The 19,288-nt window shown below is 37.5% G+C and overlaps 2 protein-coding genes across 4 annotated transcripts in view; one reads left to right on the top strand and one right to left on the bottom strand.

Moving 5' to 3' along the window:
- Positions 1–19,288, bottom strand: part of LOC133532768 (adenylyltransferase and sulfurtransferase MOCS3) — a 230,477-nt gene that overhangs the window by 178,673 nt on the left and 32,516 nt on the right. The gene's annotated exons all lie outside the window — the stretch shown is intronic.
- Positions 3,706–12,320, top strand: LOC133532765 (uncharacterized). Of its 3 annotated transcripts, none has more exons than XM_061871558.1 (2): positions 3,706–3,863; positions 8,881–12,320. In XM_061871558.1, the coding sequence occupies exon 2, from the start codon at positions 8,887–8,889 to the stop codon at positions 12,010–12,012; it is 3,126 nt and encodes a 1,041-aa protein (XP_061727542.1). In that variant the 5' UTR covers positions 3,706–3,863; positions 8,881–8,886; the 3' UTR covers positions 12,013–12,320. The 3 variants fall into 3 exon arrangements, with proteins under 3 accessions (XP_061727542.1, XP_061727544.1, XP_061727543.1); XM_061871560.1 differs by lacking the exon at positions 3,706–3,863 and adding an exon at positions 3,878–4,095; XM_061871559.1 differs by lacking the exon at positions 3,706–3,863 and adding an exon at positions 7,565–8,092.

Raw genomic sequence — 19,288 nt, 5'->3', positions numbered from 1 at the left:
GCCATGCATAATGTATAGGGTGGACACATCGCGCGAAAGTGGACCGTTTGGTAAAGTAGACAGATCGGGAAAGTGGACCCTTTGGTAAGGTGGACACATCGCGAAAGTGGACCGTTTGGTAAAGTACACAGATCGCGAAAGTGGGCCATTTGGTAAAGTGGACACATCGCGAAAGTGGACCGATTGGGAAAGTGGACACATCGCGAAAGTGGACCATTTGGTAAAAGTACACAGATCGCGAAAGTGGACCCTTTGGCAAAGTAGACAGATCGGGAAAGTGGACCGATGGTACAGTCACGTCTAAAAATATCGATACGAACAAAGTCCCAAAAAATATGTTGTACGCACGACCTTATTGCCCTTATATTAATGTGTATACATATTTTGGCACTTTACCGTCTGTATCTATATTTTCCGACGTGGCCGTACCGGAGCGGGCACATCCCGACTCGGCAGGCGCGGCCTGACTCCATCCAGCCGGTCGGAGGAAATCGTACATAATAACCTATACCTGCGGGATGACGGGAACAAGCTGGATTTTCTACAACAGACCAGATACATGTAATGCGACACAACAAGTGATAGAGAAATACAAAGAGTGCAATAAGCCACTTTATATTGCTTTCATCGACTACGCCAAAGCGTTTGACACGATCTCTCATGATGCTATTTGGGAAGCTCTAAACAAATGTCATATTGACGAAAATTATATAAGAATACTGAAAATCATCTACAAGGGTAGCATAAGCCAAGTCAAATTAGAGAAAAGAGGTCCTGAAATACCGATCTGCAGAGGAGTGAGGCAAGGAGACCCTCTCACCCAAGCTATTCATAACTGTGTTACAACTCATTTTTGGTAACCTCAATTGGCAATCGGAAGGAATTAGTGTCAACAGAGATCGTCTTACTCACCTCAGATTCGCGGACGACGTTGTTCTATTTGCTGAAACAAGGAACGGGTTAGGAAAAATGATAAATGATTTGAACACAGAAAGTGAAAAAGTAGGTCTCAAAATGAACGAGAACAAAACGAGAGTAATGACAAACAGTCACGCAAACACGACAAACCTGAACGATAAGCCGCTTGAATATGGGAAATCCTACATATACCCAGGAAAACAGATATCGTTCGATGACAAAAATGAGGCACACGAAGTTGACCGCCGTATAAATGTAAGTTGGAAAAAGTTTTGGTCCCTAAAACAAATCTTGAAAGGGAAGTTCCCACTCCACCTAAAGAAAGTCGTCTTAGACACCTGTGTTCTACCTTCTCTCGTCTGCCAAACCTGGACGTATAACACAAAAGTAATAAGTTTTTGGCAAAAATTTCATTTTTAGTACAAGCTTTTATCGCTGACTGTACTTTTCTTTCCACGGGCAACTAATATTCATCAAGCAAATTCTAAAAACCCGAAACACAATTAGATTGCGTTGTTTTATCACAGAGTTCCTATGTCCACCTCTTGTCTCCATCATCAGATCAGCTCGATGATACCATACATTATGGTATCATCGAAAAGAAAAGAAAAGAAGCTGATTGAAAAAAAAAGGGCTTTAATAATAATTTAATAACTACCTATACCTACCTGCTTTATTCTTTGGTTATAACAATGCATATGTCGGCGGCCGATCGTAAAATTAGGCAGATCGTAATGTTCCTGTGTAATGTTTTGACGGTAGTTCGTTAGGTTGCTTCAGACGCTCGAAGGGCAAGCCTCGCTCGGGACTCCGTCGAGTCAGAGAACGAGATAAATATTTTCACGGTATGCCTGTGAGTTTCACGATCGGCCGCCGACACACGTCTTTCCTTTACGAGCGTCATATTTGACGTGGGCCTGGGCAAGAAAACAAAGCGGTTAGAGTCGGACGCAATCTTTGTTGCGGGAAACACGCACACCTGTGCTTTTGTAGGGTTGAAAGTGTTGAAACTTACTAAATTAAGTCGATCCATTTCTGAGACATATGGAAGTTTCAAATAAATAAATATTAATTAGGACATTATTACACAAATTGACTAAGTCCCACAGTAAGCTCAATAAGGCTTGTGTTGTGGGTATTTAGACGACATATATATCAATACTTAAATACATAGAAAACACCCAAGACTGGTTTTCTTCTGCCCCTTATGACAGGATCTTCGATCATGGCGCTTGCGTTATGTGCAAGAATTAGGGATTTTCAGGCCTGGCAACATTTACTTGTTTCTGTGGTATTTCCATGAGGCGGCGATGGCGGCACTTTATGACGTCACTGATATATCTATCATGGAGATATAAAGTGAAGGACGCTTTAACTTTTTTTGTCATACTAAATTGAACCTTATTATTGAATTAGAAAGGTGTTCGTACCAGACTAGAGAAAAAAAGTGGGCGTAGTGTCTCACTCGCACATGTTGGCAATGTTAAAAAGATACCATTGTACCATCTTATACTAATTTAGTGCTATATTCAAAGTGCGGTTCTGATATCTTTTAAGTAATTTGTAAATAATTATGATGTCAATATTATTATCTGATTAAACCAAGCTGTGCACATGCACAACAAAAAACAACATTCATTTTAATATAGTAGACACTGTAGTAACTTTGAATATTAATTGGTATCCCCAACTTGCTGATAAATTGAGGAGATATTTTCAAAATACGAGAATGGCGGCGCTCAGTATTTAATAGCGAAATGTTTTAAAAAAACGGGTAATAAATATTGTTTGACAGGTTGTAGAAGTGAAAGTTTTGCTGAATGTGGTATATCTTTTCACTAGGGTGCCATAATTATTAATTTTACGATAAAAATATTAAAATACGAGACAATATTGTCAAGCTCATTAGGGTGACTATGATGTCGGCACGATGTGAACCAGTTTTACACAATTATTAGTACGTACTTAAAATTAAGCGCTGGTGGCCTAGCGGTAAGAGCGTGTGACTTACAATCCAGCGATCGCGGGTTCAAACCCCGGCTCCTACCAATTAGTTTTTCAGAACTTATGTACTAAATATCATTTGATATTTACCAGTCGCTTTTCGGTGAAGGAAAACGTGAGAAATCTGGACTAATCTCAACAAGGCCTAGTTTACCCTCTGGGTTGGAAGGTCAGATGGCAGTCGCTTTCGTAAAAACTAGTGCTTGCGTCAAATCTTGGTATTCGTTGTCAAGCGGACCCCAGTCTCCCATGGGCCGTGGCAAAATGCCGGGACAACGCGAGGAAGAAGAAGACTTAAAAGTAACTGTACCTAAATAACTATATCTTTATTTTGGGCATGTTTAAGTCACTCGTACAAGCATATCCGTCTCTCTCTCCCTCACTCACTCAAACCAGAGTTCTTAACAAACGTTACGGCGGACCACCTTCCTCACGATCGATCATGGTGGCGGTTGCTACGCCTATCAGTAACAACTATTAGAACGACTAAACTTAGCAAGGTTTTTTGAAGCTTTTTACAGAAAAGAAAAAATTAATATACACCCCTTTTCAGGGGTCATAATACAAGCACAGCAAAAAACAGTGATTCTCGCTGACTATGCACGAATAAGAAAAGATCCTGGCCAAACTATATATTCCATGTTATCCTAATATCCCACATACATATGAGTTATAGTCACCCTAATTAGAAAGAGATGCAACGGCCCACTTTGACTTCTCATATGTGTCCACTTTTTAGCCAATGTATACTGTCCGGTTTATTTTTTAGCTCCGTGATATCTATGCGTCACTGTCAATCGAAGTGTCATTCTGTTCTATTTCTGTCTTTTGGTTGCAAACTTTGGTTGTTATCAAACGCTATTGCTATACGTAAACTTGCAATTGTAAAAAAAGTACATATAAAAAATATTATGTTGTGATCGGTATCCAGATAACTCAAGGTAGCTAATGTTTGCTTTACTATATTGTAGTAATAAGACACTTTATACCAAAAAAGGTGTGAAACGAGAATTGCGTAGTTAACAAGTGCATGCCTGAACTTGTCAGATAACATAAGAACATTACATACATTGTTGTGTGAAACTCGGGAGTGGCAGGACGTGAAACGTGCATCCCACCATTAGATTAGATTGAAAACATTTTTCCTCATCCTATTAGTATTCAATATTTTCGGTAATATTTTTTATAGAATTATACAAAACTGCGCCGGATCTATAGAAAACAGTTCTTAATTGCTTTATTTCGTATGTAATCTATAAAATTTGTTGATATTTTCATACTTACTTATTCTAATTTATGATCCATTGATGTTTTGTTTGGACTCTCATTTTAACTCTGTGAGGTTACTTAGTAGTTATTTTACATAGTGATGTGAAATTCTGTGCAATGTTAGTGAAGTATAGATCGTGTCATTCACGAAGACGCGTGCCTTGAGTAGTATTATCATGTTGTATTGTATTGTATTGTAGTACGGGCGATTTTCTGCAACTCGACGACTGGCGCCATTTTGCGTGATGCTATTATCATGTTATTAAAGGTGATATTTGACAAATCTGCCTGTCAACTTGGACAACATGAACTATATATACTTACAGAAAATGCTTAATGACATTTTTGATTCAACCATCTTTATTTGTTTACCCTTTATTCAACAACATCTAAATACTGGGCATTACATTTGACTTTGACACATATTTTTGAATTTGCATCTGAAATATGGGTATTATTTGGACATAGTTTAATTATCTCAGTTGTTGTATATTTTTGTTTTGCATCTTATTCACCTGATCTGTTAGTTCCCTTACACTAAACAATTTACTAGAATACTATAGAAATTTGGCGAATGCAGTGCAATGCAGTGCCTTACAGAAAACCGCAGCCAAATAACACTTAATCCTTTTCTCGGCAATGTCATACAAGACATTTTGCTCTATCAGGCGCAATCGAGACTTGAACTATTTATGTAACTGAACTAAATATTTTTAATTTGCCAGGAAAGGGGTTGCAATCAATTTCGTGTGTAATGTTTATTTTTGGGATATTTTATCGATTGTTTTATCAGCTATTGCTACTTCAGCCATTATCATTTTTCTGTATTAGTTGAATGTTTCAAGAAGTAATAAATAATGTAGACAACCAGTCTGGCGTAGTGGGTAGTGACCCTCAGTGTGACCCATTAACCATAACAGACGGTTACATTATATGGTTCAATTTGTAATGGTTGATTGCAAAATTTTCCCCAAAGGATTACCCCATATCTAAGATTTTTTTTATTTTTTTCCTCGCGTTGTCCCGGCATTTGCCACGGCTCGTGGGAGCCTGGGGTCCGCTTGACAACTAATCCCAAGATTTGGCGTAGGCACTAGTTTTTACGAAAGCGACTGCCATCAGACCTTCCAACCCAGAGGATAAACTAAGCCTTGTTGGGATTAGTCCGGCTTTCTCACGATGTTTTCCTTCACCGAAAAGCGACTGGTAAATATCAAATGATATTTCGTACATAAGTTCCGAAAAACTCATTGGTACGAGCCGGGGTTTGAACCCGCGACCTCCGGATTTCAAGTCGCACGCTATCCCACATCTAAGAATATGTCTACAAATAAGTATTGAGGGTTATTATCAGAGATGTGAAAAATAGTTTATAAAAAGTATTTAAATACAAAATACAAATACTTCCTTGATATACTATTTCAAATGCAAAATACAAAATAGTTTTCAAATTTGTATTTAAAATACTAAATACAAAATAGATATTTTCAAAATGCTTTTTTAAAATACAAATACTTTGCGATAAAAGGTACTCTTAAATAGTGAATACCTAGTATTGCTCGGAATTTACAAGTTGGAAAGGCTTTCTTTATTCTTTAAAAATAGTGTGTATATCAGTCCTCTAGAGTGCAAATTTTGATGGTTTTTAACGGTCAATTATTAAAAGCATTAATTTAGATTTGTAATGTTTTACAGCTAGTATATACCTCTCGTTGGTTGGTGAAAACGGCTCGTTTGTTTCACCAGGGCAGAAAAGTTTGTTTACCTCTCGTGCCTTGAAACCCTTGCAACGCTTAAGATTCCACATTTTTAATATCTCGCTACGCTTGTGGTCATTTGCGGCGTTACGAAACAGATTCACCAGTTCCATGTTTTTTTTTTTTTTTTTCATTTATTTAGAACACAAACAGTCACATATACAAATGGATTTGAAGTACAATGTAGAGTACTTAACATACTTAAGAATCATAGACCTGGAGGTTCATTATTAAGTACATAATGTTAACATACATACCAAAAACATGTTAAAATAATAAATAAATATTATAGGACATTATTACACAAATTGACTAAGTCCCACAGTAATAAGCTCATTAAGGCTTGTGTTGTGGGTACTAGACAATGATATATATAAATATGTATAAATACTTAAATACATAAACATAAGGTCGACAGCTTCGACAGAAAAACATAACTAAGTATGTAATTATAGTATTAAGCAAACGCGGATCGGTCCGCGCGATCTCGCCAACTATTACATAAACCCTAGAGGTTTTCAATAGTGGCTTATTGTGTTAAGTAAACCTCGTTTCAAAAATATCATAGTTAACAAATAACTTACCAGGATTTGAACCCGGGACCATCGGCTTCATAGGCAGGGTCACTATAACCCACTAGGCCAGACCGGTCGCCATAAAAGAATGAGAGAGTTGCAAGGATTGTAACGTCAGAAGAGATTGTAACTCCTACTTACTATAACCTAATAAAAAGTATTTTGTATTTTGAAAATAGAAAATAGGTCCCAAAAACTATTTGAAATAAAATACAAAATAGTTTTCTTTAAAAGGTATTTAAATACAAAATACTAAATAGGTATTTTGCATTTTGTATTTGCATTTTAAATACAAGTATTTCAAATAAGTCACATCTCTGGTTATTATATTATCTATTAAACAGGAACTAGGATGACAGATCAAAATGTATTAAACATTGTGTCTACAAATAAGTAATGTGGGCTCTTATCTATTAAACAAGAAGCAAATAGCTGTCCTTGAAATCATTAAGTGCTTTTTATCAGTTGGAGGATGGAATTTTATGTTAGTCGAATGGGGCTCTGGCTAATAGGGTTGTTTCCAATTTTTTGAAACGCTGATATTACGTTCTATAGTAACTAAAAGTTGCTCTAAAATTCAACTTTTATACTAAAAACGGCTTTAAATATGTTAAATTAACAAAATATATTTTGACAGACGCTTTCGCGCCCAAAACGCTCTTTGAAAATTGTGTGACGTCACAGTTTACGGTTTGACACATAACTACATACACACGTAGAAGATACGAACTGTCAACTGACATTTGTTGTTTATCGCCTAACTGTCAACAGTGTCAATCCGAGAGTTGTGACGTCATCAGAATCTTCAATAACGTTTCGAGTTTGGTCACGTGACGTGTGCCAAAAGATATTTTAAATTCAATATTTACAAAAAAAATCGTCATTACAGGTCCCCTAAAAGTAGTTTAACATGTTTTTATAATCCAAAAGAATTTATTGGGATACAATTCTGCCCTAAAATTTGTAGATGGAAACAACCGTTGGTGTATTGTTTTAAATATTGCAAATTATATTATGATGTGTACTACTGTACACATCATTACTGTGAGGGGTTCAAGAGGAATTCCTAGTTGCAATTTTTCCATACAAACGCTCTCGACTGTTTCCTCCCTAGATTTTTAACCTAGGGCAATGATTTTTTCAAAAAAGATCAATAAGATCAATATCTGTGCCGCTATGTTTTGCTTTTTTGGATTATTTTATTTTGAAGAAACTTATAGCGCCTCGAAAATCGCTACAACGGCTCAATTTAATTGGCTACAAATAAGGCGCAGTATACAAATATGACAACAAATATCCAAAAAATAAAAACATAGCGGCATAGATTATTTCTTCCTCATACAGTTTCCAAAATTTCATAATGATTGGTTGCGTTTTGGAGGAGGGAACAGCCGAGAGCGAAACCTCGATTTTTTTGTTTTTTGAGTGTGAATTTTAGTCCGAGCTGCGGTTGTCCTTATCGCACGCACGCACTCCCATCCCACCGCAGCGCGACAGAAACATGCTTCAAAAATTCGAGAAGAGAGAGAGAAAGTTGCTCAGCTAGGAATTCGTCTTCAGTAGCTTCAGGTACTTAAAACGTGAGAGCAGGACAAGTTGATAAAAAAAATTGGTGAAGAGAATATTATAATGAAGGGTGAGAATGTGAGAGTTGCGACGATGACGAATGGGAAGCCTTAAGTGGCTGGGTACGAAATTCTGAGATGTAGGAATATTGTATGTTTATTACGCATGATTTTCCAATGCGTTCAGTTTTTAACACTTGATTATTGTTTTTAACACCCTTACCTCGCACGGTTCAGAGGCAAGCGTAAGCTCCAAGCCTTAACTAACCACTGGGAATTTAATCTAGTTGCCGTTCAGTGATAATGTATTAACTAATCACCCTGCGAATAAATTGGTGACATTTACATCATGGATGTTCACTATAATGAAGCAGGTATTTTTAGGATTATCTAAATCCTAGTCTACCTTAAATGTAAGGCCTGAGTAGACGCTCCAAGCGGAGCGTGCAGCGTGGCGTGGGGCTCACACTAAGTCCGCTCCTATACGTTTGAATTTCTTGAAAATGCACGCTGCACGCCCCGCCCCGCTGCATGCCCAACTCGAGCGGCCACCTAGGCCACTAAGCATTCATAAGGCATATGCTTAGGGTAGAGTAGAGTATTTTATATTTTATAAGATGGCCTCATGAAGAATGCATTTGGCGGCAGCGTGTACAGAGGCACACACAAGTATTTTTACGTTACGCGCTGGAGACTCACCATACGTGGTCATAATCCTGAACATTCAGCAATGATGTAATGAGAAGAGATGACGGATCTCCATTTGATATGTGATGTTTTGTTTGTCCACAGCTCAAGATGGGTGCGTTGATGGAAGTGGAGCCGTGCGTCAAAGGCTCCGTCGCGAGCCATGTCGTCATCGACGCCATCGGTATGGTCCAGGGTTTGTCCCAACTGGCCAACTTACCAGACCCCCCTACAGACGCCATTCAGATGCTCCTCTCCAGCGTCCAATTCGACCAAACTGACCAACCTGAGACAGCCACCGATCATGCCTCAGAAAAACTAAATGGGAAACGTAAAAGAACTCCGAAAAAAGGAGAGAATACTTGTCACTGTGAATTTTGCCCTCGAACGTACGCCAACAAATGGAATTTAAAAAGACATGTTGATAAAGACCATCCGGTTAAACGTAAAAGGCTCGTGGAGACTGAAGTTTATGAATGCGAAGAGTGTGATTACATGTCCGCTTCTCAAGTGGCACTTGAAATACATTTGAAAACGCATAGCTCTTTAATAAAGACTAAGTCACCGAGATCAAAGTGCGCTTTTTGCGACAAAGAATGTGTAGTGATGTATGAACACTACATCTCTAAACATAAAATTGAATATCCCGAACAAATTATGTTTGACAACGGGAATGTACTGGTCCATTCTTCTATAAACCCAGATAAAGGGAAGGCTCCGTGGTTTTTAAAAGAGAAGGAAAAAATGAATCGGTACACGGACGTCACCTGCCGATTATGTGAAGCGGAACCTTGGTTTAATAGTCGAGAGATTTTGGAAAGCCATTATGTGATGTACCATATGGTTGACCCGAATATGGTAGAAAACCTTAACCACGTGTTTAGGGCGCAGAAGGGTGCTCATTTGATCGATTTGCCTGCATCGCAGACCCCTAAGCGGAAACAGTCAGATATAAGAACTCCAATAAAAAAGAAAGTGTCTTTCGTAGGAAATAAAGATAAGCATAGCAGCAAAGTGAACTCGGAAAGGAAGATTGAGGAGAAAACGAGCAAACCCGAGCGGAGTGGTGGCTTTCCTTGTCAAGAATGCGATCAAGTGTACACCACGGGAGCACTTTTAGATAAACATAAAAATGAAATTCACGCTCCTACAACAGAAGATAAGACGAAACATGGAAAGTATCCATGTTGTTTGTGCAATAAATATATTGTAGGCATTTATAAACATTACGGGAATGTACACAGCATTGATGATGCTGAGCAAATTCTGTTTAACAACGGAAACGTGTTAGTGCGTGCTGATATTGACACCAAATGTGGTCAGGCCCCGTGGTTTATAAGTCAAAAAGAAAAGGCGGAGAATAAATACACGCCGAGCACTTGTAGATTGTGTGACGCTGATTTTTCGGGCGCTGGCGTAAGCCTGGATAGACATTACTTAAAAGGACATAAAGTTGATCCGGATGCATTGAAAAGGCTTGATAATCTTCGGTGCATGTTCAGAGCTGACAAGAGGGCGCATTTGGCTGATTTGCCCACGAGCACTATGAAGGCCAAGCCTCAGCGGAGAGCTTCATCGTTCCAAAGTACATCTCGCCCAGGAAACTCTGAAAGCAAACGCAAATCTGAACCTAACGCTGAACGTGATTCGAAAGCAGGGGAGAGTGAGCAAGATGTGTCTGGACTGATCATATATCAGTGCGGGGAATGCGAGATCGCCGCGACCACGTGCGATGCCTCCATCGAGCATGCTCAGCTCCACCACTTTCCTCGCTATACGCCCATACCACAGACCTGCGCCGTCTGCCAATTCTCGTTCGAAGCTCAGTGCTTCGCTGACCACTCCTCGAACCATCTCAACAACAATGAATACAAAATAGTAAAGTTCCATCCTTCTAAATTGCTGGACAATTGGTCTGACATGTTTGAAGGCTTGTCCGAAACTCATGTGGACAGAATTAAGTCTTCCAGTACTTATCAGCACACTAGACGGGTTAAAATGAACTCGAATGTCGCTTCAGGAATACCTTTGTATCAGTGCGGCAAATGTGAGCTGTACGTTCGTCCGAAAGACGTTGAAGGGCACTGTTATAATAATATTTGTATGGAAAATCAGGCCCCAGGCCACTTTTGCTCCGATTGTGAGATATATTTCTTCACTTCAGTGGCTCTGACGGAACATGAAAAAGACCATAAAATGTATAGCCCCGAATTTTTTAGAACAGTTACTTTCAACTGTAAGGAGGATGAACTTATAAACAGAGCTTTGCAAAACATACAAAAGAACACAATTTCTAAGGAAACTTCCAGAAACAATACAGAAACACAGCAGAGGAATAGAGGGAAAGAGATAAAAATTATCGAAGATGTTGTGGTCAGTGTATTTTGTGATTATTGTAAACAATCGATCATATATTCAGAGTTTGAGGGTCATGCAGCCATTCACAAAAATCTAAATGCAGATAGTTCGCAATGTGAAGAGAATCAGAGGACTGAAGAAGAGTTACAAGATCGGAATAATGTAGACTCTAATCTTAAAGAAGGTCATAAATCTGGAGAAGTTACCGAAGAAGTGTCACAAAAACGAATTAGTGTGGAATCTAACGCTCAAGATGGAGAAGTTACCCCTCAAACTGACGTAAACGATACAGTCACCAACGGAGGAGGTACAGTGGAGCAATGGAATAGCGACAATGACTCATGCAACAGCCTCTTAGCCCCTGTTTCTTCCTTTGATGTTCGGGTAGAAGTTCATGTAGAGAAACAAGAAGATAACGATACGAATAATTTCGAACTCCAAGATATTTTAGATGAGTTTAGTGAAGAAATGACAAATGATTTAAAACGTGATATACAACATTTAGGACTTAAGTTATTCGGCATGGCCTATATACCAGATGAAAACATAAATAATGAAGATTCACTAGATATAAAGAGTGGATCAACGGAACATGGCGAAACAAGTGACGATAATCGAGGTCAAGATATTAATGATAAAGATAAATTGATTGAAACAACTGAAAATCAGATTGAAAATAATAACAATTCCAAAAATAATACAACTAATGCTGCAAATCAAAAATCAAACGATTCAAATGGTAATGATGATATTATCATTGAAATAATTGATGATAGTGATAGTGACGATGAAATAGAATTTCAAGCTGAACGTCGAGAATTAGGTGCTAAACCATCATCAAGGGACATTTTAACTAAAATGTTGTCCAAAGAAGAATAGGGTAAGTTCAAGTGCAATAGGGTTGTTTCCATCTACAAATGTTAGGGCAGAATTGCGTCCCAATAAATTGTTTTGGATTATAAGAACATGTTAAACTACTTTTAAGGGGCCTGTAATGACCATAGTTTTGTAAATATTCAATTTAAAATATCTTTTGGCACACGTCACGTGACCAAGCTCGAAACGTTATCGAAGATTCTAATGACGTCACAACTCTCGGATTGACACTGTTGACAGTTAGGCGATAAACAACAAATGACAAATGTCAGTTGACAGTTCGTATCTTCTACCTGTGTATATAGTTATGTGTCAAACCGTAAACTGTGACGTCACACAATTTTCAAAGAGCGTTTTGGGCGCGAAAGCATCTGTCAAAATATATTTTGTTAATTTAACATATTTAAAGACGTTTCTAGTATAAAAGTTGAATTTTAGGGCAACTTTTAGATAATATAGAACGTAATACAAGCGTTTCAAAAAATTGGAAACAACCCTATTAATAATAAAATTTGTGGAGAGTTACATTGATTAATGAATCTGTTATTTGATATTATTCTGTGAATTTGGCTAAAGTTATGCTATTTTCAATTGTACAATATAGGGTATTTGACTGTATTTAAAATAAATTGTTTTACATCATGCATGAAATAAAGCACCAGCAGAATTAAATGCAGAATTAATAGAGAAACGTAGACAGCAGTTATTTTTAGACACAATTTCTATTTGAAACCCCGTACAAAACTAATAAGAGTAGGTGATTTGATTGTGACGTCACATGCCAGTGTTCCAAATAATTTCCATGGTAGCAAAATCGTTTTGACAGTTTGCAAAAAGAAACTGATTTGTCTAGTAGTCAAATACCCTAATGTCGACCCAGATAAAGGACAAACATATGTAAACACGTACTTTTTTCTCAAGTGAGTAAAATGTAATTTTGACCCTTTAGCAACGCATATAGAATGTTGTGCCTGAATGTCAGACCAAGACAAGTCTGCAATGATTTTGATAGCACACAGTGCAAGTCTTATTTTAAACGACAACGCTCAGTAAATGGGGTTAATCATACAAACCACTGCATCCAGTTAATATTTCTTTTATTACATCGATACACCGTATTAACTAAGATCAAATCGTACATAATATCCGTCGACGGCATTCCGCCAAAAATCTGACAGTTCTCTATATAAAACTAAAATGACCATAAACACAACAACCAAAAAGTATAAAGCCCGGTGCATACTACACGTTATTATCAGTATAAGGCCACATACAGGATATTAACTATTGTGATGCTTACACGTATAAGTAACACGTGCACTGCCTGACTCAATATTTATGACATTGCTTGGCAGTAACAGACTACCGCACCGGACAGTGACCTTGGTGCGGTCCAAATATCTTTCTCGCTCTAACTTATACCTGCGTCCTTAAGAGGCAACACCCAATGTCCTTGAAATTGATGTTACTTAAACAGTTTTTTAAGAAAGACTATTTGTTTTAGTCAAGTAAGAAAAATATATGTTCATATTAATTATATTTCAAAGACCGTGGTTGTACTCGATACATGATTGAACGAAATCGGCTCGATAGAAAATAATTGCAAAGATTGGTCTTAAAATCACAATTAAACGGTTCTATGTCTTTATTGTTTTGACTTATGGGTCTGCAATTAAAATCACAATTTCAAAACATTTATATCTAAACCGTGGTTGAGTAAAATATTACACTAATAATCCACTTTTTTTTATTTAAATATTTTTCTTATTATACCCAGTAACATGCGACAGTGCTATCTCATTTACTGCGATAGAAATAGATAGTGTGCGCGCTTTAGGTATTGACAGCCTCTTAACGCACGTACGGCGACCACCTTACACATCGATACGTGCGCCACACCGCACCAAGGTGACGGTCCGGTGCGGTAATCTGTAGACACTTTTATACTCGTTACCGCGAACATCGAAATACGTTTCGTCTATTTGCCTCTCTATCGCTCAGTTGGAGTTTCGATTTTGGTGTTCGCCGGTATAGGATCAGGGGTCACCTAACAGGCACGAAAATTATATAGACTCCGTCTTAGCTAACTTCGGTGACTTGAATTAGATCAAAGTGAGGAGGTGTCATTATACACGTCATATTTTCATTGAAATTTGTCATTAATTATGGCAGCGCCACACTTTGTCATTGCAAATGTCATGCAAAGTTAGCTAAGTTTTTTTAATGAAATCCAAACGAAGATTCTGGGAATTCTTTATTGGCTTATAAAGCTCTCCTTTTCTCTGAAGTTTTTTGACCTCTAATTTAGAAATAGGATTTACAATTTTTTAAATATTATGTATTTAAGATGTTCTATGTGTTATTTACAATGCTCGAAAAAACGCCTGTAATTTTTAAACATGACCCTTTTCTGTACAATAAATATTTCCTTAATTAATGACGTCCGTACTGAGGGCCTACCCCGAACCACGTTCGACATGTTGCTTCTCTGTCGCACTTGTAACAGGGAGGCAAAACGTCGAACGTGGTTCGCGGTAGGCTCTGACGAATGTGAACGAATATTTTCGACTCATAACAGGGACCTAAATTTTTCTCTGTATTTTTAGGTATTTAAATAAAAGTAAACAAACAATTTGTATATTTTCGGGTAGTTATAACATTTATTGGTTAACCAACCAAATACAAAAGCGCCTGGATCTGTCACTGAACGACCTGACTTTAACCTACATTATTTGATCATGTAATGTTTTCATGTACCCTCAAGTCCCTCAACTGGCTTAAGGAGCCATTTGAGGGTAGATTTTGTTTACTTTTATTTAAATACCTAAAGATACAGAGTAAAGGGTTATGTTTTCAAAATGACGGCCGTTTTTCCGAGCATTGGTTATGTATTATTGTAGATTATAATGAAAGAGTCAAACCAATATAAGTTAGCAGCGATTTTGATAGCCCAGACGGTGCACGGGTTATTTCAAACGTCATACTTCTATGAAATTATGACGTTTACTTGACACAGTCTGGGCTATCAAAATTCAAAATCGCTGCCAACTTATCTTGGTCTGACTCTATAACATGCATTTACTAGACAATGCATTTATTTTGATTACCTATTTGATTAGAATATTACAAATAAGTTTTTATCTTTATATCGATATTTAGAAACGATATATATTTTTGTACAAGTCTGTACGTATGTTTTATTATTATTGGGTTGTTGAATGCCACGTCAACCAAGCAGTTAACTATTGTGATGGCCCTTTAAGACGTCAACCAAGCAGTTAACTATTGTGAATGCCACGTCAACCAAGCAGTTAACTATTGTGGTGGCCCTTTAAGACGAAAGTTTAGGACCAGCGCGAAATCCCTTTTTCATACAAACGTAGTCCTCATTTTCCTCTCTGGATATTAACATTATTCACAATCTTTAGACACAATTTGTTGTATATCAATCACAACTACGCCTCCATCTTTGATTTTTTTTTCTATTTTTTAATTATAGTTAGGAGCATTTAAAAATCTGTATGATATCTGTATTTCGCTTCTAATTTTTACAATAAACAAACAGCTATGGTTAATATACATCAAATTATGTAATAATATTTTCCATAACATTAACATCCACACTGAAAGAAATGTTTGCATAACTGTAACAAACATTTTGGTTACTGTTTACACAAAAATTGGGACTTGCGAACTATGTGTTATATGTTACAAAACCGTGTTTGGCTATCAGTGTTCAGGTATTTATTATACACTACAAAATAAGTTTTGTAAATTTATGCAAAGTTTATTTTCTTATAACCTGATAAATACGGGATAGGAGCGAGTAAAACCACAGACGGCCGTTAGCGCACTGGCATATATTTAAACAACTAACAGCGTGTGGACGCAGCCTCACGCACACATATGTAACACTGCCTCCCCCTAGTTACATAACTAACCTAAAACAATTCCTAAAAATATTTCTTAAAACGCACACATATGTAACATAACCGTAGTTTAGTTATTTAGTAAAGTTACAAAACCAGTTCGGCTATTTTTTTTTTCAGTGCAGATAGGAAAACGGGGAAACGGCCGTCCGCTTTCCTCCAGTTCATTACTAATGCCCATTGAATCTGTACGAATATACTTTTTCCTTCCGTTATAGCCCTAACAATGAACTCAGATGGTTGGTTTAAGAGTTTTACATGCAGTTAACTTAAAATAAAATAGCGAACCATCCACTAAGCGATCCTTTACTGGAAACCCCTCGCGTAAGTACTCTACAAACATCTGACAAGGAAAGGTACCCAACTGTCCGGTTCCCATTTGATTTATATAAATATGTTATAGAGTAGTCTAAAATAACGGACACGTATTTTTTTTTTAGCTGCCCCTAACTCAACCTATTGGGAGAAATTGTCCTCCAAAAAAGTTACTAAATCTTCTAACTCCTATAAAAAGTGATGCTCAAGCAACTTGCTAGTTAATGGCTTGTTTGAATATATGTTTGAAAGCAGCAAAAAATAATGAGCACGTGTTTTGTTATATCGGCTAAAACTCATTTTTTCCTAAAAAAATTGACATTCGAAGTTTTATAATATCTTATCGCTAAAGTTACACATAAAGACGGGTGTTTTTTTAGGAAAACTTGAGTTTAAGCAGATATAACAAAACACGTGTACATAATTTTTTCCTGCTCTCAAAATATATTCAAACAAGCCATTAACTAGCAAGTTGCTTGAGCATCACTTTCTATAGGAGTTAAAAGATTTAGTAACTTTTTAGTACTTTGGAGGACAATTTCTCCCAATAGGTTGAGTTGGGCAGCTAAAAAAAATACGTGTGTTATTTTAGACTACTCTATAACATATATAAATATAAATCAAATCGGAACCGGACAGTTGGGTACCTTTCCTTGTGAGTTTATGTCCAAATAAGGCTGCAATAGAAAAAAAATGTTAAATCATATCAAATCATTGTAACAGGTCTATCGCGAATTCGTTTTGTTTACCATTATTGCACAGGGGCCTACCGCGAAAACAAAATTCGCAAATTGCGGGAATCTTTCTCTTTCACTCTCACTAAGACGTAATTAGACTGACAGAGATCAAGGTAAACGAACAACGGCGTAGCCAGCCAGTAAATGGCAGTGCTTTGCGGTCAGACGCCTATGCCCATGTACAGTCAGCGTCAAATACTTTGTAGCAGTCAAAGTGGTCAAACAGTTCGGTACACCATACTAAATATATGGTGTACCGAACTATTTGGCTACTTTGGTTGCTACAAAGTATTTGACGCTGACTGTACAAAGCAAAATTCGCGATATACCAGTTACAAATTATGATTTAATAATTATGTAAATTCAGAACGAGATTGTTTTAAATACTTTGTTCGTATTAAGTTGATGTATTTGCAGTTAAGAAATGTGTTATATGAATATACTATATTGTTAAAAAGGTTTAGTTGTTTTATTTAAACATTTCGTTATCGTTCTGGCTCTAACGGGCAAGGCATCTGCCAATTGGATTTTCTATTCGCGGCGCATTTTCCTCGCACGAGCGTGCCGTCCCGGCCGAGGCACGTCTACACTGGCCGTTTTGTGCGCGAGAAAATTAGTCTCGCGCGTATGCTCGCTCGGTGTGGACCCGCCTATTATTTTCACCACACCAGCTCGCTCTTTGTACTTCAAAATCGATGCAATATTTTTGTTTGCTGAATTGACCTTTTAGTGATGATTTTGAACGAAAAATATTTAATAACGTTCATTTGAATTTGATTTGTAATGTTATACAGTAAAGTTAGTATTTTCCTCGCAGTGGTGTGGTGAAATTTTTTTTGTTTCACTCGGGAGCAAAGTTTGTTTAACCCTCGTGCCTTGAAATCCTCGCTACGGTCATGGTTCAATTTTGGAATCTCGCGCTTGCTCGGTTATCAATACATATTAGCACAAGGGGTTGAACAACTTTGCCCCCTTGTACAACAAATAACCATTGTTCTAGAAGGGGGAAAAGTTGTTGTTTAACATCTCGTGCTAATATTAATACAGGAGCAGTCGAGAACGCGATAATAGTACATTACGATACAAGTGCGAAAAATAGGAAATTCGAAACGAGTGGCGAATTACCTATTCGCACATGTATCGTACAACGTTTTACAGTGCATATGGCCCTTTAAATGTTCGACACAGTAACGTAATATGCTAATTTTCGCACTAGTGCGGTAAAGTAGCACCATATGTACTGTAAAATACGAAAGCGTGGCAAGGCCAAAAACTAGTATAAATAAAACACTGTTATTTATTATCAATTGGTATATTATTATTACTTCGGTAAATATTGTCGTTTCAAACTTTAAACACATTCCTTACATATTTTATAAACGTATATAATATACAGATACGTATGTACATAATATAATGTCTTATAATAATGGTAATCTTATAAGAAATAAACATTGATATATATCTAAGGACGGGCCTTACGGGCAATAAGAATGGGGTCAGTACAGCGATGACACGCACACGAATTCGAGCCAATCGTGCAGTCTAACGCCACAACGCAACTGGTTGATGAGTTCGCACCACGTGTGCGATTGGTCGCAACTAGTTGCGTTGTTCACACCACTGAAGTAGCACCATTCTTAGTGCCCGTAAGGCCTGTCCTGATGTATGTCAATGGAAATAAAGTTGAGAATCAGTAACGCTTATACAGAGTGATTATGTTGTCTGATCATACTCCGAGGGGTGGATAAGTGGGTGTTCAGTTTGAACAACTTTTACTATGAGGTCAACCCAGAAATCGCGGAAAAAATCTGATGTTCTACGAGACAACTGTTCTATGGATATTTGTTTAAAATTATTTGTCTTTTCTATTGAACTTAGTTTAGGCCCCATTGTTCTCTCTCGATGTTGACATTATATTGACCGCCACAGTCGGCTCTGGCCGTCATCGGAAAGTCTTGCCAAGGACGCCAACGTCGGCTACAGCCGACAGCTTCGCCAATTGAATAGGAAATTTCGCAGAACTCCATAAAGTTCAGTTTCGCTTAAATAATCGCGTGTGCCTGGCGTCCGGGGCGCGGCATATTCCTTCGCCGTCTGGCGTTCAAGAGGTTAAATATTGTAACACAAATTGACAGTATACTAGGTGGCCAAATCGCGAAAAACTTTTTTACCCTCCCATAGAAACTAGACCAGCTAAAATGTATGAAACAGCCAGAAAAAAATTTCGCGATTTCGGGGTTGGACCCATGGTAAAAGTTGCTGAGTATAAGCCCAAAACCTCCCTGGCAACGGGAA

Source organism: Cydia pomonella, chromosome 27, assembly GCF_033807575.1.
Source record: "Cydia pomonella isolate Wapato2018A chromosome 27, ilCydPomo1, whole genome shotgun sequence".
NCBI classification, from domain to species: domain Eukaryota; kingdom Metazoa; phylum Arthropoda; class Insecta; order Lepidoptera; family Tortricidae; genus Cydia; species Cydia pomonella.
This window is presented reverse-complemented; position numbering and strand designations above follow the sequence as displayed.